Source organism: Hyperolius riggenbachi, chromosome 10 (genome assembly GCF_040937935.1).
Source record: "Hyperolius riggenbachi isolate aHypRig1 chromosome 10, aHypRig1.pri, whole genome shotgun sequence".
Taxonomy (NCBI): Eukaryota; Metazoa; Chordata; class Amphibia; order Anura; family Hyperoliidae; genus Hyperolius; species Hyperolius riggenbachi.
Window position 1 is genome coordinate 280,876,171 of NC_090655.1, and position 15,597 is coordinate 280,891,767.

A 15,597-nucleotide genomic window follows, 5' to 3' on the forward strand; every position below is an offset into this window, starting at 1 on the left:
TTCCTCCTAAAACTGTTGTATAATAGGAGGAGCTAGGAAGGTCTCTCAGACAGTGCAGTGTGTGAGGGGAATTCTTGTTGCTGAGGTAACCAACACACCTGCTGTATTGATAGCAGCAGGCTCTGAGGAGGAATTCAGTAGGGGGAGGAGCACCTCACAAATCATGTCTAGCCTGCAGTTCTACATCTTTAGAACTGCTATCAAGCGCTTCTTAATCTGTGCCAGTTTAGGGATGGAGTTGCACTTTTCTTAACTGTAGTGCAGCTCTAGAAATCCATGCTAAACTGCCACTATTACCTAGGATTTGAGAAGGTTCTTATTATCATGCAGAACTGTTCTCCCTGCTGGTTAGAACAGATTAAGAAGAAAAAAACTGTCGGTAATGCTTTGATAAATGTCTCCCCTTGTGTGGTAGGTGAAGAGGAATCTAACCATTTTTTCATTACTGCCTTTTTCGACGCTAGCAAAAACAGGTGTTCCCATATGGCAATTTAAGACGGTTTCTCATTTTCTGTTTGTCCCAAATTGTCAAATAAGCAATATAAAGGATTAACTATTCTCTGGGTACAGTATAGAGATTTTAATAAGGTAGTTGCTGTGTGCTAAAATGTCTGTATATTAGGGCATAGCCAAAGCATATGATTAAGAGTATGGTAAGGTTGGGATCACTACATTTAGGACATAAATTTGGGAGGGGGGGGGGGGGGGTCACTTCATCATGTCTGTAAGGACCTTTTATAGGGCTGTAAGCCCTGTAGAGCGTTTTTAAAAACATTTATCTCCAGTCTTCCCCAATGGAGAACCACATTTTGCAAATGATTTATTAGAATATACGTTACCGTTTAGCTCAGCTTAGTCCACTAATAGAAGCGGCAGTTAGCCTTTTTACCACAAGATGGCGACATCATCGCTCCCAGGTGGAACGCAAATATAGGAAGACATTATTCCAAAGACAGGAAGCAATGTAAAAAAAATGACAGGAAACTAAGACAGAAATGGGAAACGGAGAGAAGGAGGTGCAGGGAGAGGCAGAGCAGGTAATTGTGTGATTGTTGTTATAAACTGAGCAGAGCAGAGGTCGGGGTGGACATACCTTGTTACAGAGGAGGTCATAGTACTCCTGTCACTACCCTGATAATCCCCCTTGAAGTACTTGTTATACAAGAGACTTTTATATAACTGCTGTGACTTGTTTGCCAGTTTTCTAGTCTTCTCTATACATATTCATCATTGCTGTGGATGGTTCCTTACATATATATATATTTTTTCCATCCTCTGATGTTCATAATGCACTATTGGTATTTATGCACTTATAGCTGGTGTCTCTCCAGGGGGAATTGTACTTTTATACTTTTTCCATGACTTTACATTTTTGCTACCTCGATTACCTGTTGAAATATTACCAGGCATTGTGTTTACATGTGAATTTTGTATGACATATAATTAGCTTTACAGAGTGCCCCTGTGTTTATGGTTTTAAGTGTTTTTATTGGTGTTTTCGTACTTAATAAAGATGATTTATATTTTTGAATATATTGGTTGAGTGGTGCAGTTTTTCAGGGAACTTCTTGCTCTTTTTAGTATATGTATTACTTATTTGGTTCCTTTCTGCACACTCCCTATTATTTATCCATATTCTATGGTGTAGTGGAAGGTGCTTGCCCATTTGTCTCGTTACTGAATAAAAGCTGTATATGCCTGAACTGAGTATCTAGTAAGGTACAGCTCCCTGCAGTAGCGAATGCAGAGGTTTTACCTCTTACAGGCATATCATCCACCCCTATCAGAATGTGTTCTTATGTGTGTTCTGCTTATTCCTGATCAAAGTTTAAGTATATGTTTTCATTTTACAGCTTCAATGTGAAGAACTTAAATTTGAGCTCAGAGATCAAGAGACATTTGTGAGGAGTGATCAGCAGTCTGTGGAGGAGGGTGACATGATGAGGACAAGTAAAGAGGAAGAAAAATAGACATATGTGAGGAGTGATCAGCAGTCTATGGAGGAGGGTGACATGATGAGGACAATTAAAGAGGAAGGAGAGACGTATGTGAGGAGTGATCAGCAGTATATGGAGGAGGGTGACATGATGGGGACAATTAAAGAGGAAGAAGAAGAGACGTATGTGAGGAGTGATCAGCAGTGTATGGAGGAGGGTGACATGATGGGGACAATTAAATTGGAAGAAGAAGAGATGTATGTGAGGAATGATCAGCAGTCTATGAAAAAGGGTGACCTGTTGAGGACAAGTAAAGAGGAAGAAGAGACATATGTGAGGAGTGATCAGCAATCTATGGAAGATGGTGACATGATTAGAACAATTAAAAAGGAAGAAGAAGAGACATATGTGAGGGGTGGTCAGCAATCTATGGAAGAGTTTGTCTTGAGGACAATCAAAGAGGAAGAAGAAGAGTTGTATGTGAGGCGTGATCAGCTGTCTATGGAGGAGGGTGACATGAGGACAATCAAAGAGGAAGAAGAAGAGACAGATGTGAGGAGTGATCAGCAGTCTATGGAGAAGGATGACAGGATGAGGACAGTTAGAGAAAGAGACATTTTTACGGAAGTCAGCACAGGTTTGTATTTACAATTTTTGTGGTATATTTTAAACCCCCCCATTGTGAACATACATCAGTCCTCAGGAGGTAGATGAACACTCGCAGTCTGCGCTAAGCTGATAGATCTGTCTGTATACTGGCAAATATATTTCCATTGGGTACACCGTATGAGAAATGGCATACAAATATGAGGGTGAGAGGGGCATCGTTCTGCAGTTTCCATGTTTTAACTCATGGTGGCAGTGCTGTTTTGTTCAACCAAGCCTACCTTATAATGTCATCCATTGTCCTGCACCTCTATGGCCCTTCCTATGGATCTCTTCCCGAGACATGATCTTGTAGGTTCCTCTCCCTAGACATTTTCCTTCAGGGTCAAATCCATGGACATGTTCCTGTAGGGCCCCTCCCTGGGCATGTTTCTGTAGGGTCCTCTCCCTGGGCATGTTCCTGTAGGGCCCCCTCCCTGGGCATGTTCCTGTAGGGGCCCCTCCCTGGGCATGTTCCCGTAGGGTCTCCTCCCTGGGCATGTTCCTGTAGGGCCCCTCCCTGGACATGTTCCTGTAGGGTCCCCTCCCTGGGCATGTTCCTGTTGGGTCCCCTCCCTGGACATGTTCCTGTAGGGTCCCCTCCCTGGGCATGTTCCTGTAGGGTCTCCTCCCTGGGCATGTTCCTGTAGGGCCCCTCCCTGGACATGTTCCTGTAGGGTCCCCTCCCTGGGCATGTTCCTGTAGGGTCCCCTCCATGGGCATGTTTCTGTAGGGTCCTCTCCCTGGGCATGTTCCTGTAGGGCCCCCTCCCTGGGCATGTTCCTGTAGGGGCCCCTCCCTGGGCATGTTCCCGTAGGGTCCTCTCCCTGGACATGTTTCTGTAGGGTCCTCTCCCTGGGCATGTTCCTGTAGGGCCCCCTCCCTGGGCATGTTCCTGTAGGGGCCCCTCCCTGGACATGTTCCTGTAGGGTCCCCTCCCTGGGCATGTTCCTGTAGGATCCCCTCCCTGGACATGTTCCTGTAGGGTCCCCTCCCTGGACATGTTCCTGTAGGGTCCCCTCCCTGGACATGTTCCTGTAGGGTCTGCTCCCTGGGAATGTTCCTGTAGGGTCCCCTCCCTGGACATGTTCCTGTAGGGTCCCCTCCCTGGGCATGTTTCTGTAGGGTCCCCTCCCTGGACATGTTCCTGTAGGGTCGCATCCCTGGACATGTTCCTGTAGGGTCCTCTCCCTGGACATGTTCCTGTAGGGTCCCTTCCCTGGGCATGTTCCTGTAGGGTCCCCTCTTTGGACATGTTCCTGTTGGGTCCCCTCCCTGGACATGTTCCTGTAGGGTCCCCTCCCTGGACATGTTCCTGTAGGGTCTCCTCCCTGGACATGTTCCTGTAGGGTCCCCTCCCTGGACATGTTCCTGTAGGATCCCCTCCCTGGACATGTTCCTGTAGGGTCTCCTCCCTGAACATGTTCCTGTAGGGTCCTCTCCCTGGGCATGTTCCTGTAGGGTCCCCTCCCTGGACATGTTCCTGTAGGGTCCCCTCCCTGGACATGTTCCTGTAGGGTCCCCTCCCTGGGCATGTTCCTGTAGGGTCCCCTCCATGGGCATGTTCCTGTAGGGTCTCCTCCCTGGGCATGTTCCTGTAGGGTCCCCTCCCTGGACATGTTCCTGTAGGGTCCCCTCCCTGGGCATGTTCCTGTAGGGTCTCCTCCCTGGACATGTTCCTGTAGGGTCCCCTCCCTGGGCATGTTCCTGTAGGATCTCCTCCCTGGACATGTTCCTGTAGGGTCCCCTCCCTGGACATGTTCCTGTAGGGTCCCCTCCCTGGGCATGTTCCTGTAGGGTGCCCTCCCTGGACATGTTCCTGTAGGGTCCTCTCCCTGGACATGTTCCTGTAGGGTCTCCTCCCTGGACATGTTCCTGTAGGGTCCCCTCCCTGGACATGTTCCTGTAGCGTCCCCTCCCTGGGCATGTTCCTGTAGGGTCCCCTCCCTGGCCATGTTCCTGTAGGGTCCCCTCCCTGGACATGTTCCCGTAGGGTCTCCTCCCTGGACATGTCCTGTAGGGTCCCCTCCCTGGACATGTTCCTGTAGGGTCCTCTCCCTGGACATGTTCCTGTAGGGTCCTCTCCCTGGACATGTTCCTGTAGGGTCCCCTCCCTGGACATCTTCCTGTAGGGTCCCCTCCCTGGACATGTTCCTGTAGGGTCCCCTCCTTGAACATGTTCCTGTAGGGTCCCCTCCCTGGGCATGTTCCTGTAGGGTCCTCTCCCTGGGTATGTTGCTGTAGGGTCCCCTCCCTGGACATGTTCCTGTACGATCCCCTTCCTGGACATGTTCCTGTAGGGTCCCCTCCCTGGACATGTTCCTGTAGGGTCCTCTCCCTGGATATGTTCCTGTAGGGGCCCCTCCCTGGGCATGTTTCTGTAGGGTCCCCTCCCTGCACATGTCCCTGTAGGGTCCTCTCCCTGGATATGTTCCTGTAGGGGCCCCTCCCTGGACATGTTCCTGTAGGGTCCCCTCCCTGAACATGTTCCTGTAGGGTCCCCTCCCTGGGCATGTTCCTGTAGGGTCCCCTCCCTGGGCATGTTCCTGTAGGGTCCTCTCCCTGGGTATGTTGCTGTAGGGTCCCCTCCCTGGACATGTTCCTGTAGGATCCCCTCCCTGGACATGTTCCTGTAGGGTCCCCTCCCTGGACATGTTCCTGTAGGGTCCCCTCCCTGAACATGTTCCTGTAGGGTCCCCTCCCTGGACATGTTCCTGTAGGGTCCCCTCCCTGAACATGTTCCTGTAGGGTCCCCTCCCTGGACATGTTCCTGTAGGGTCCCCTCCCTGGACATGTTCCTGTAGGGTGCCCTCCCTGGACATGTTCCCGTAGGATCCCCTCCCTGGGCATGTTCCTGTAGGGTCTCCTCCCTGGACATGTTCCTGTAGGGTCTCCTCCCTGGACATGTTCCTGTAGGGTCTCCTCCCTGGGCATGTTCCTGTAGGGTCCTCTCCCTGGACATGTTCCTGTAGGGTCTCCTCCCTGGACATGTTCCTGTAGGGTCCCCTCCCTGGACATGTTCCTGTAGGGTCCCCTCCCTGGACATGTTCCTGTAGGGTCCCCTCCCTGGACATGTTCCTGTAGGGTCCCCTCCCTGGACTTGTTCCTGTAGGGTCCCCTCCCTGGACTTGTTCCTGTAGGGTCCCCTCCCTGGGCATGTTCCTGTATGGTCCCCCCTCCTGGACATGTTCCTGTAGGGCCCTCTCCCTGGATATGTTCCTGTAGGGTCCCCTCCCTGGGCATGTTCCTGTAGGGTGCCCTCCCTGGACATGTTTCTGTAGGATCTCTGTTAGAATGTAATTGGTGGTTGCTATGGGTTACATCAGCTTCTTTCGGCACCATATCGTAGGAACTGTGATAACTTGACATTTTCACAGCCAGCGGATATCTCATCTCAAAAGTGGACTCCAGATGCCTCAAGCTTTAAATAATTTATTTGGCAAATAAAGTCATACAGGTGCGTTCATCAGCAATCTTCTTATCTCAGCAAAGCATGAATCTGAAGTCCATTCATGCATTTCATGGAGCTTGAGCTAGTCCTTGTGAATAACTCAGGTTTCTCTTAAGTACATCTATGCTACCATGCTCTAAGTACAGGCACTATGGCATATAAGCCTATGTACAGATACAGGAAGTTTATGGAAGTTACAAGAAGTTACAAGTGACAACTCTTGCTGGGCAGCCTTTTATTTATTGTATTTATAAAGCGCCAGCATATTACTGTTATAAACCATCCCACCAAGGGTTAACGCTGGATCCCACCTCAAGGGGTGGAGTCCACTGTCTGTCACATGCCAGGCCTGCCATTGGCTGGTTGGAGCATGTGATGGAGAGACAAGCACAATATTTACTGCTCATGCCCGATGACCTCCTGCAGAATTGGAGCTTCCGGTGGAAATGACCCCTCCAATTCCAGGAAAATATTTTTTAATGTACTGTTAGAATGTCTTCCTTTCAAAGCATAACAAAGCATTTGTTTAGCCATCGCTGCTGTCGGCCAGTCTGGCATATGAGCTGATATCGCTTCTGCAGCCTTGTTGAAGACACACAGAATTTTCTACTAAAACCCTCAGCGTTGTGCTTCTAGAAATGTCATGTAAAGAGACACTCTGCATATCAAGTCTTTTACTAAAACCAGTTCTCTAAAGTAGGGCCCAGAATTCAGGAATATAATCCTTAAATTCCAACAGTCCCCACCCTGGACATGTTCCTACAGGGACCCCTCCATCAATATGTTCCTGAAGGGTCCCCTCCCTGGTCATGTTTCTCTAGGGGCTTCTTCTTGGACATGTTCCTGTTGCCCCCCCCCCCCCCCGTATGTGTGTGTGTGTGTGTGTGTGTATATATATATATAATATAAAAATAAAATTATATATATATATATATATATATATATATACAGTACAGACCAAAAGTTTGGACACACCTTCTCATTTAAAGAGTTTTCTTTATTTGCGTGACTATGAACAATGTAGATTCACACTGAAGGCATCCAAACTATGGATTAACATATGTGGAAGTATAGTACATAACCAAAAAGTATGAAACAACTGAAAATATGTCATATTCTAGGTTCTTCAAAGTAGCCACCTTTTGCTTTGATTACTGCTTTGCACACTCTTGGCATTCTCTTGATGAGCTTCAAGAGGTAGTCACCTGAAATGGTTTTCACTTCACAGGTGTGCCCTGTCAGGTTTAATAAGTGGGATTTCTTGCCTTACAAATGGGGTCGGGACCATCAGTTGCGTTGTGGAGAAGTCAGGTGGATACACAGCTGATAGTCCTACTGAAGAGACTGTTAGAATTTGTATTATCGCATTCAAAGGAGCAAAAAGGAAGAAATCGTCACCAAATACAAAGACCGGCAGACACTTGGAGGGGGTTATTGATGAATCCTATATGTGCCTCCAGTATACAGCGATATCCAACAGTCCAAAGAGAAAGCAATCCGGGCACCAATAGTTTGCAATTCACCAATTTATTCCATCCCATCCATAGACAAACACAAGCAACAAGTAGCTGGTCTGACAGCCGTTTCGCAAGCAAAGCTGCTTGCTTCCTCAGAGACCTCAGAGAGTCTCTGAGGAAGCAGGCAGCTTTGCTTGCGAAACGGCTGTCAGACCAGCTACTTGTTGCTTGTGTTTGTCTATGGATGGGATGGAATAAATTGGTGAATTGCAAACTATTGGTGCCCGGATTGCTTTCTCTTTGGACTGTAGAATTTGTATTATGGCAAGAAAAAAGCAGCTAAGTAAAGAAAAATGAGTGGCCATCATTACTTTAAGAAATGAAGGTCAGTCAGTCCGAAAAATTGGAAAAACTTTGAAAGAGTCCCCAAGTGCAGTCTAAAAAACCATCAAACGCTACAAAGAAACTGGCTCACATGCGAACCGCCCCAGGAAATAAAGACCAAGAGTCACCTCTGCTGCGGAGGATAAGTTCATCCGAGTCACCAGCCTCAGAAATCGCAGGTTAACAGCAGCTCAGATTAGAGACCAGGTCAATGCCACACAGAGTTCTAGCAGCAGACACATCTCTAGAACAACTGTTAAGAGGAGACTGTGTGAATCAGGCCTTCATGTTAGAATATCTGCTAGGAGACCACTGCTAAGGACAGGCAACAAGCAGAGGAGACTTGTTTGGGCTAAAGAACACAAGGAATGGACATTAGACCAGTGGAAATCTGTGCTTTGGTCTGATGAGTCCAAATTTGAGCGAATGAATGAGAGGAGCGCTGAAATGTGAAAATTGCTCCGGTCTATTAGGGGAAAAACCCGTCTGTGATGAAGTGGTTAGGCATTTGCTACTGCAATACTGAGTCATGGTGTTTGAAGAACTCTAAGGGCCCTTTTCAACTTAAAACCTTAACTGAGAGGGATGCAGATGTTTCCTTTTAAACAATACCAGTTGTCTGGCAGTCCTGACCTCTTTGGCTGCAACAGGGGCGGATTCACAAACCTGCAACAAGCATGCAGCTGATCCAGTCTGACTTCAGTCAGAGCACCTGATCTGTTGCATGCTTGTTGAGGGACTGTGGCTAAAAGTATTAGAGACACAGGATCAGCAGGAGAGTCAGGCAACTGGTATTATTTTAAAAGGAAAAATCCTTCTCCTTCTCAGTTTAGGTTCCCTTTAATGTGTTGGTATGCATTAGTGTGCGTTGGTATGCATTAGTGTGCGCTGGTATGCATTAGTGTGCGTTGGTATGCATTAGTGTGCGCTGGTATGCATTAGTGTGCGCTGGTATGCATTAGTGTGCGTTGGTATGCATTAGTGTGCGCTGGTATGCATTAGTGTGCGTTGGTATGCATTAGTGTGCGTTGGTATGCATTAGTGTGCGCTGGTATGCATTAGTGTGCGTTGGTATGCATTAGTGTGCGCTGGTATGCATTAGTGTGCGTTGGTATGCATTAGTGTGCGTTGGTATGCATTAGTGTGCGTTGGTATGCATTAGTGTGCGTTGGTATGCATTAGTGTGCGTTGGTATGCATTAGTGTGCGCTGGTATGCATTTTTTCCATGGCTGTGCATTGTGAAAAAGCTTTCAGTTAAAACGCATAAAATGGGAACTGAGCCATAAGGAAACATGGACATTACTTTGAAAATCTGTTTTCTTTCATTTATAACAGAGGGCCCCAAGTCCTTATAAGACATATTGAGGGGCCCCTCCCTGGACATCTTCCTATAGGCCCCTCTCCTGGGTGGCTAATAACCAGCCTTTTCTGTGTAAATTACTCCATATTAAGAGCGTAACCAAGCAGCTCGGGGTGACCCAAACCACTAGGAAAGTATAGGGGATTAAAAGAGACCAAAAAGCCCTCCTACTAAAAAGCAATGCTTGGTATAATTTGCCTTCTTAAAACAGAAGGAATTTGCTATAATGTTACTTGTGATAATTCAGCTTTAAAGAGACCCGTTTTTACTTCAGATTCTTCTTTAGCATTAATGCCCTACCTGAATCGCTGCCTCCCCGCGGCTGAACTCGCAATTAAAACGCCCGAAATCCCAGGGCAAAAATCCACGACTTTCTAGGTTATGGATTTTGCTGCCCTGGGGAGGCAGAGCTTTGGGCTGTAGCTCTGACTCCATGCACATCAATCTGCACTGATCTCCGCCTCTCCCCGCCCCTCTCAGTGAAGGAAAAAAGAGAGGGGCGGGTGGAGGCGGAGATCCGAGCAGATTGACTGGATAAGAGGCAGAGCTACTGCTCAAAGCTCTGCCTCTACCAGGAAGCGATTCCCTAATCTTCCCCCGGGGATTTCGGGGGTATTAATTGCGAGTTCAGCCGCGGGGATGCGGCGTTTCAGGTAGGGCATTCATGCTAAAGAGTACTCTGGAGTAAAAATGGGATTTTTGAGGCTTCAGTGTCTCTTTGAAGGGGTTCTCTTGAGGGTTTTTGAAAATAAAAGCTGACACTTACCTGTGGCTTCTACCAGCCCCCTGAAGCTATAATGCTAGAAGTCCTGCGCCGTCGTCCTGTGATCCTCGGTTCCCCACCACCGCCTGTCCCGGTAATATATTCATCTAACAAGACGAGTAATGCTCGCTTCCGCACGCGTCATCAGGAGCTTATTGCGCGACCGCAGTACGATGTGCGCCTGCACAGTAAGGTTCTGATGACATTCGAGGCCGCGCAGCCGCAGTGGGTCTCAGATGCCGATCAGACCGGGACCGGCGGGGGTGAACGGCAGATCGTTGGAGGACGGCGCGGGACTTTACAGCTTCAGGGGTTGGTAGAAGCCCCAGGTAAGTTTCCATTTTTATTTTAACCCCCCCCCCCCCCCAAGCGAACTCCTTTATGTAAACATCTGTGGTTACCCACAATGCACTGCAATACTGAATATGCAAATTATTTCTTTATGCCAGACTAGCATCCAGAACCGCCAGTGTATATTAAGCCTATAGCTTATTAAGGTGATAACTGTTCACCTATCAGGAAGTGATGATGTTTCTCTATTTGCAGCGCGGAGTCCCGGCATCAGGAACCTCTCTGTCACATCAGACTGTACAGCAAACAACGACGGATTTACGGAGGACTTTTCAGATGAAATATCTCATACAGTTGTCCATCCAGGACTGCAGACTGCAAAGACACCTTCCCCCGAGATACCTAATGCTGGAGGGTCTGAAGCCGCAGCTCAGAGGAGGTTTTCCTGTACTGAGTGTGGGAAATGCTTTGCCTATAAATCCCCCCTCATAGAGCATCAGCGAACCCACACGGGGGAGAAGCCATTTATGTGTTCAGAGTGTGGGAAATGGTTCACTGTTAAATCCAGTCTTCTGAGACACCAGCAGACTCACACAAACCAGAAGCCGTATTCGTGCTCAGAGTGTGGGAAAGGCTTCAATGTGAAATCCTATCTCCAGAGGCACGAGCAGACTCACACTGGTGTGAAGCCGTATTCCTGTCCTGAGTGTGGAAAATGCTTCGGACATTCTTCGGACTTCAGTGCACACCTGCGCCAGCACACAGGTGAGAAACCGTACCTGTGTCCTGAGTGTGGGAAATGCTTTACACACAGATCAAGCCTCACTAAACATCTAGTAAAGCACTTGGAGAAGAACCCCCTGACCTGTACTGAGTGTGGGAAAAGTTTTTATTCAAAATCCAATCTAAAGATACATCAGAGATCTCACACAGGAGAGAAGCCCTTTGTGTGTTCTGAGTGTGGGAAAGCATTCACAGAGAAAGCCAAGCTCATTGTGCACGAAAGGCGTCACAGCGGGGAGAAGCCTTATGTTTGTGCAGAGTGTGGGAAAGGTTACCCCCACAAGTCAGCACTCACTATTCATCAGAAGTCCCACACAGGCGAGAAGCTATTTTCATGTTCTGAGTGTGGGAAATGTTTCCCAGTGAAGTCTAGACTTGAGACTCACATGAGAACTCACATGGGACAGAAGCCATATTTATGTGCCGAGTGTGGGAAATGCTTTACAGTGAAGGAGAGGCTTATCGTGCACGAGCGATGTCACCGGGGTGAAAAGCCATATGTGTGTTCTGAATGTGGGAAATCGTTTGTGGTGAAGGAAAGGCTGGTGGTACACCAGCGATATCACAATGGCGAGAGGCCGTTTATATGTTCTGAGTGTGGGCAAGGCTTTGCACAGAAATCAGAACTCACTAGTCACGAGAGATCTCACACGTGCGAGAAGCCGTTCTCATGTTCTGACTGTGGGAAATGTTTCTCTGTGAAATCCAATCTTACAGTCCATCAGAGGGTTCATACGGGCGAGAAGCCGTACTCCTGTCCCGAGTGTGGGAAATGTTTCAGGCATTCCTCGCACCTCAATTCACATCTCCGACAGCACACAGGCGAAAGGCCGTATGGATGTGCTGAGTGTGGGAAACGCTTCTCTATCACAAGCAATTTAAAGAAACATCAGAAATCCCACATCGCCAAGAAGCCTCATTCGTGTTCTGAGTGTGGGGAAAGTTTTTCCAAGAAATCCAGGCTTAGGACACATCAGAGGTCTCACACGGGTGAGAAGCCGTTTTTATGTTCTAAGTGTGGGAAATGTTTCTCTGTGAAATCCCAGCTGAAGATACATCAGAGATCCCACAAAGGTGAGAAACTTTAATCCTGTGCTGAGTATGGGAAATGTTCCTATGTGAAATCCCAGCTGAAGATACATCAGAGATCCCACAAAGGTGAAAAACTGTAATCCTGTCCTGAGTGTGGGAAATGTTTCTCTGTGAAATCCCAGCTGCTGATACATCAGAGAACCCAAAAACTGTAATCCTGTTCTGAGTGTGGGAAATGTGTTTTTGAGATATGATCTGACATCAGTAATCACATGCAGAGACAGAAATTTTCTTCCTGTGGGAAATGCTGACTCCTCCCCCACCTCTGCAGACATGCTCGGTGAGAAAGTCGGGCAACTGTGAAGACGTTGTAGTTACTAGATATCTGAGAAGACAAAATAATTCTGTAACATATCGTTATGAAATCTGTATATTTTAGTGACCTTTGTGAAGTGCGTTCTGCCCAGTAACACCTCTTCCTGCCATGAGCTGCACAGAGCAGGAGGCAGTGTAACTCTGGAGGAGTAATAAGCGGTCTGACAGTCACTGTGCTGTCAGGTGATCAATCCGATGTAATGCTTGATACATTTCTTGTGCTGTACAAATCTGACCTGACTGATGCTGGGTACACATGATGCAACTTCCTGTCCGATCGACGGGATCAAACTGGTTATCTCCAACACGTCCGATTGGCTTCTGATCAATAGCAGAATCAGTGTTGGGAAGTTACCAGCAGATGATTTAGTAATTGATCGGGAGGACATGTGCTCACAGTGTGCCCGTTGATCTGACAGGAAATTGCATCATGTGTACATAGCACCCAGCATAACACAAGTGGACTTTCACTTTAAATCTAGCCCCTCCCTCAGTTTTATATCACATGACTGTAAGTGGGTGGCGATCATCATTCAATAAGTCTATTCTGATTGTGGTAGATTTTCGATTATCTTTAAATTTTGTGTTTGAATTGCAGCTTTCAACTAATCTCCAATGCACTCTTCCAGAAGGTTGATCTGTGATATACATGTGCAAAGAAAGCAATAGCTATAAAGGTAATGGACATCCGAGGTAAAAAAAAACAATTGTAGCTATCCTCCCTCTCCTAAAAATGACTTTTTGTTTACATATGCCATGGTTTTATTGTATATTTAAATCTAGTTTTTAAGTTTTTACTGTTTCAATGTCTCTGCTCAATGGTACCTTCATTGAAGTATGCCAGAGCTCAAATCTGTGAACGATTGACCCTTTCTATCTCTTTCCTGCTCTCAGAAGCCATTTACTGACAGGAAAGTGTTTTATGGCTATAATTACTTATCAGTGAGGGTCATGCTATAGTCTGACCCAGCCCCGACCCGGACAGAAACTGTTACTTGCATGCCTGATGTTTAACTTTTTTAAGAGAATGAAAAAAAGGAACACAGCCTAGTTATTTGTGTGCTAGGCACTGTACATACACATGTCTATCTCATCATGTTACATGCCACTTCGGGTATCCTTTAAAGCTAGTTTGTAAATCTTTAACCTCCCTGGCGGTCAATGAAATCCGCCAGGGAGGCGGCGCAGCACTATTTTTTTTTTTTTTTTAAGTCATGTAGCTAGCTACATGATAGCCGCTGCGCAGCGGCATCCCCCCACCCCCTCCGATCGCCTCTGGCGATCAAGCCCGTCCGGAAATCCCGTTCTGAACGGGATTTCCATGAGGGCTTCCCCCGTCGTGACGTCAGAGGGAATCCTGATCCACCCCTCAGTGCTGCCTGGCACTGATTGGCCAGGCAGCGCACATGTCTCGGGGGGGCATCCTCTGACGCAGCTAGTAGTGGCGAATCGGTGCAGAGTGGCGAATCGGCGCAGAGCGGCGGTGATCGTAAGTAACATGCAGCTAGCAAAGTGCTAGCTGCGTGTATAAAAAAAAATTATGCAAATTGGCCCAGCGGGGCCTGAGAAATCCTCTTGCGCGGCTTACCCCGTGTCCAGCACGGGGTTACCGCTAAGGAGGTTAAAGTGGATGGGAACTCAGAACTTCCTCTGTGCTCTAAATGTTAAGCAACAGCATCATAACCTTTACAGAAAAAAAAATCTTTGTTACAGCTGATACAAATCCTGCAATAAATCTGCAGTGTGTCTACTTCCTGCTTTCATGGAAGCAGACATATTGTTAACATCCTGTGTTTACAAATGATCTGTTTTGCCATGGCAAAGGAAATTCCTGAACTGACACAGCTGAGAGATCAAATTACATTTGTGATTAGACACATATAAGGGGGAGTTAGACAGGCTAAACTCTCTAAATACATACAGGGTGCATTTCTCTATGTTTTCCCTTCTGTCCTGTGCAAGAGTTCAGCTCCACTTTAATAAGAATAAGCAGATAAAATAATGAAAGTCGGTCAGAAATCGGTTCTGTGTAGAGTAAATAGAGGGTGATATGAAGATGTTTGTTTGTTGTATCAATGAGAAAGAATGTTTTGTAAAAATAAAATTCCTGTACATAGAGTTACATTGTGTAATATTACTTGTCACAGAACTCTGTGTGGTGAGCTGTGAGAACGCTCTAATGATGTCATTTTCAGTACAATCGTTCTTATCCAGATCTGTGTCACAGACGTGTAACCCCGACATTGGATTATAATAAAGCACATTTTGCCATTATCAATGTATTATTTGGTAAAAGTCATAGAAGAGCTATTGCCCTGATGTGATATTTTGTATTAAAGCGGAATGAAACCCGGCATTTCTACTTTGCTCTAATAGATTATTTACAGCATATTATATACAACCAGTATTTTTTTTTACTAGAACTGCATTCAAAGGGTTAACAGGCCTTAAGGTGCATACACACGCACTACAAAAGGAAACGACGGACCCTCCCACTCGGCGGATCGTTCAGAAACAGCCTTATCAGTCCGCCGACAGTGCGTACACACGCTCATACTGTTCGGCTAAAGACCGCCCAGCGGGAGGGTCCGGCGGACCCGTCGTTTCCTTTTGTAGTGCATGTGTACGCACCTTTAGAAGCTTCCCCGCCAGTAGAGCTGGCCGCTTCCGAACTTGTAGATAATGTTATCTTGTGTTTAATTGCATCAAGTGAGGAATGTAAACAAAGCCTTCTCTGACACTGCCGGGTCTCTTAAAGACAGTGAGAGGATCAGAAAGCATTTATGCTTAAGTTAGATGATGAATAAAGCAGTTATGAATAAAATGCAAAGTCAGCTCTCAGAGTAAAATAAGTTTACTTTGGGAACGTATAATTTCTAAATGAATAATAATACTTATGCACAAAAGCAAATATGATAACCGTATGGCATATAAAAAGTAGGAAAACATGTTTTTATTGAATATTATGTCAGGGTTTTATACCGCTTTAACTTAGCGGATATCTAGTTTAGAAATATATTTTACTGAGTTATGATGCTTTCTAAGGAAAGGTACACACATCCAATTTTGAATGGCAAATGCAGTATGAAAGCTGAAAGATTTTGAATACAATGAACAG

General features: G+C 46.6%; 1 protein-coding gene across 1 annotated transcript; it reads left to right on the forward strand.

Annotated features, from left to right (window-relative positions):
• Positions 1-986: 986 nt before the first annotated feature.
• Positions 987-14,753, forward strand: LOC137535518 (zinc finger protein 665-like). The gene is made up of 3 exons (XM_068257360.1): positions 987-1,037; positions 1,854-2,574; positions 10,545-14,753. The coding sequence occupies exons 2-3, from the start codon at positions 1,998-2,000 to the stop codon at positions 12,158-12,160; spliced, it is 2,193 nt and encodes a 730-aa protein (XP_068113461.1). The 5' UTR covers positions 987-1,037; positions 1,854-1,997; the 3' UTR covers positions 12,161-14,753.
• The last annotated feature ends 844 nt before the right edge of the window (positions 14,754-15,597 follow it).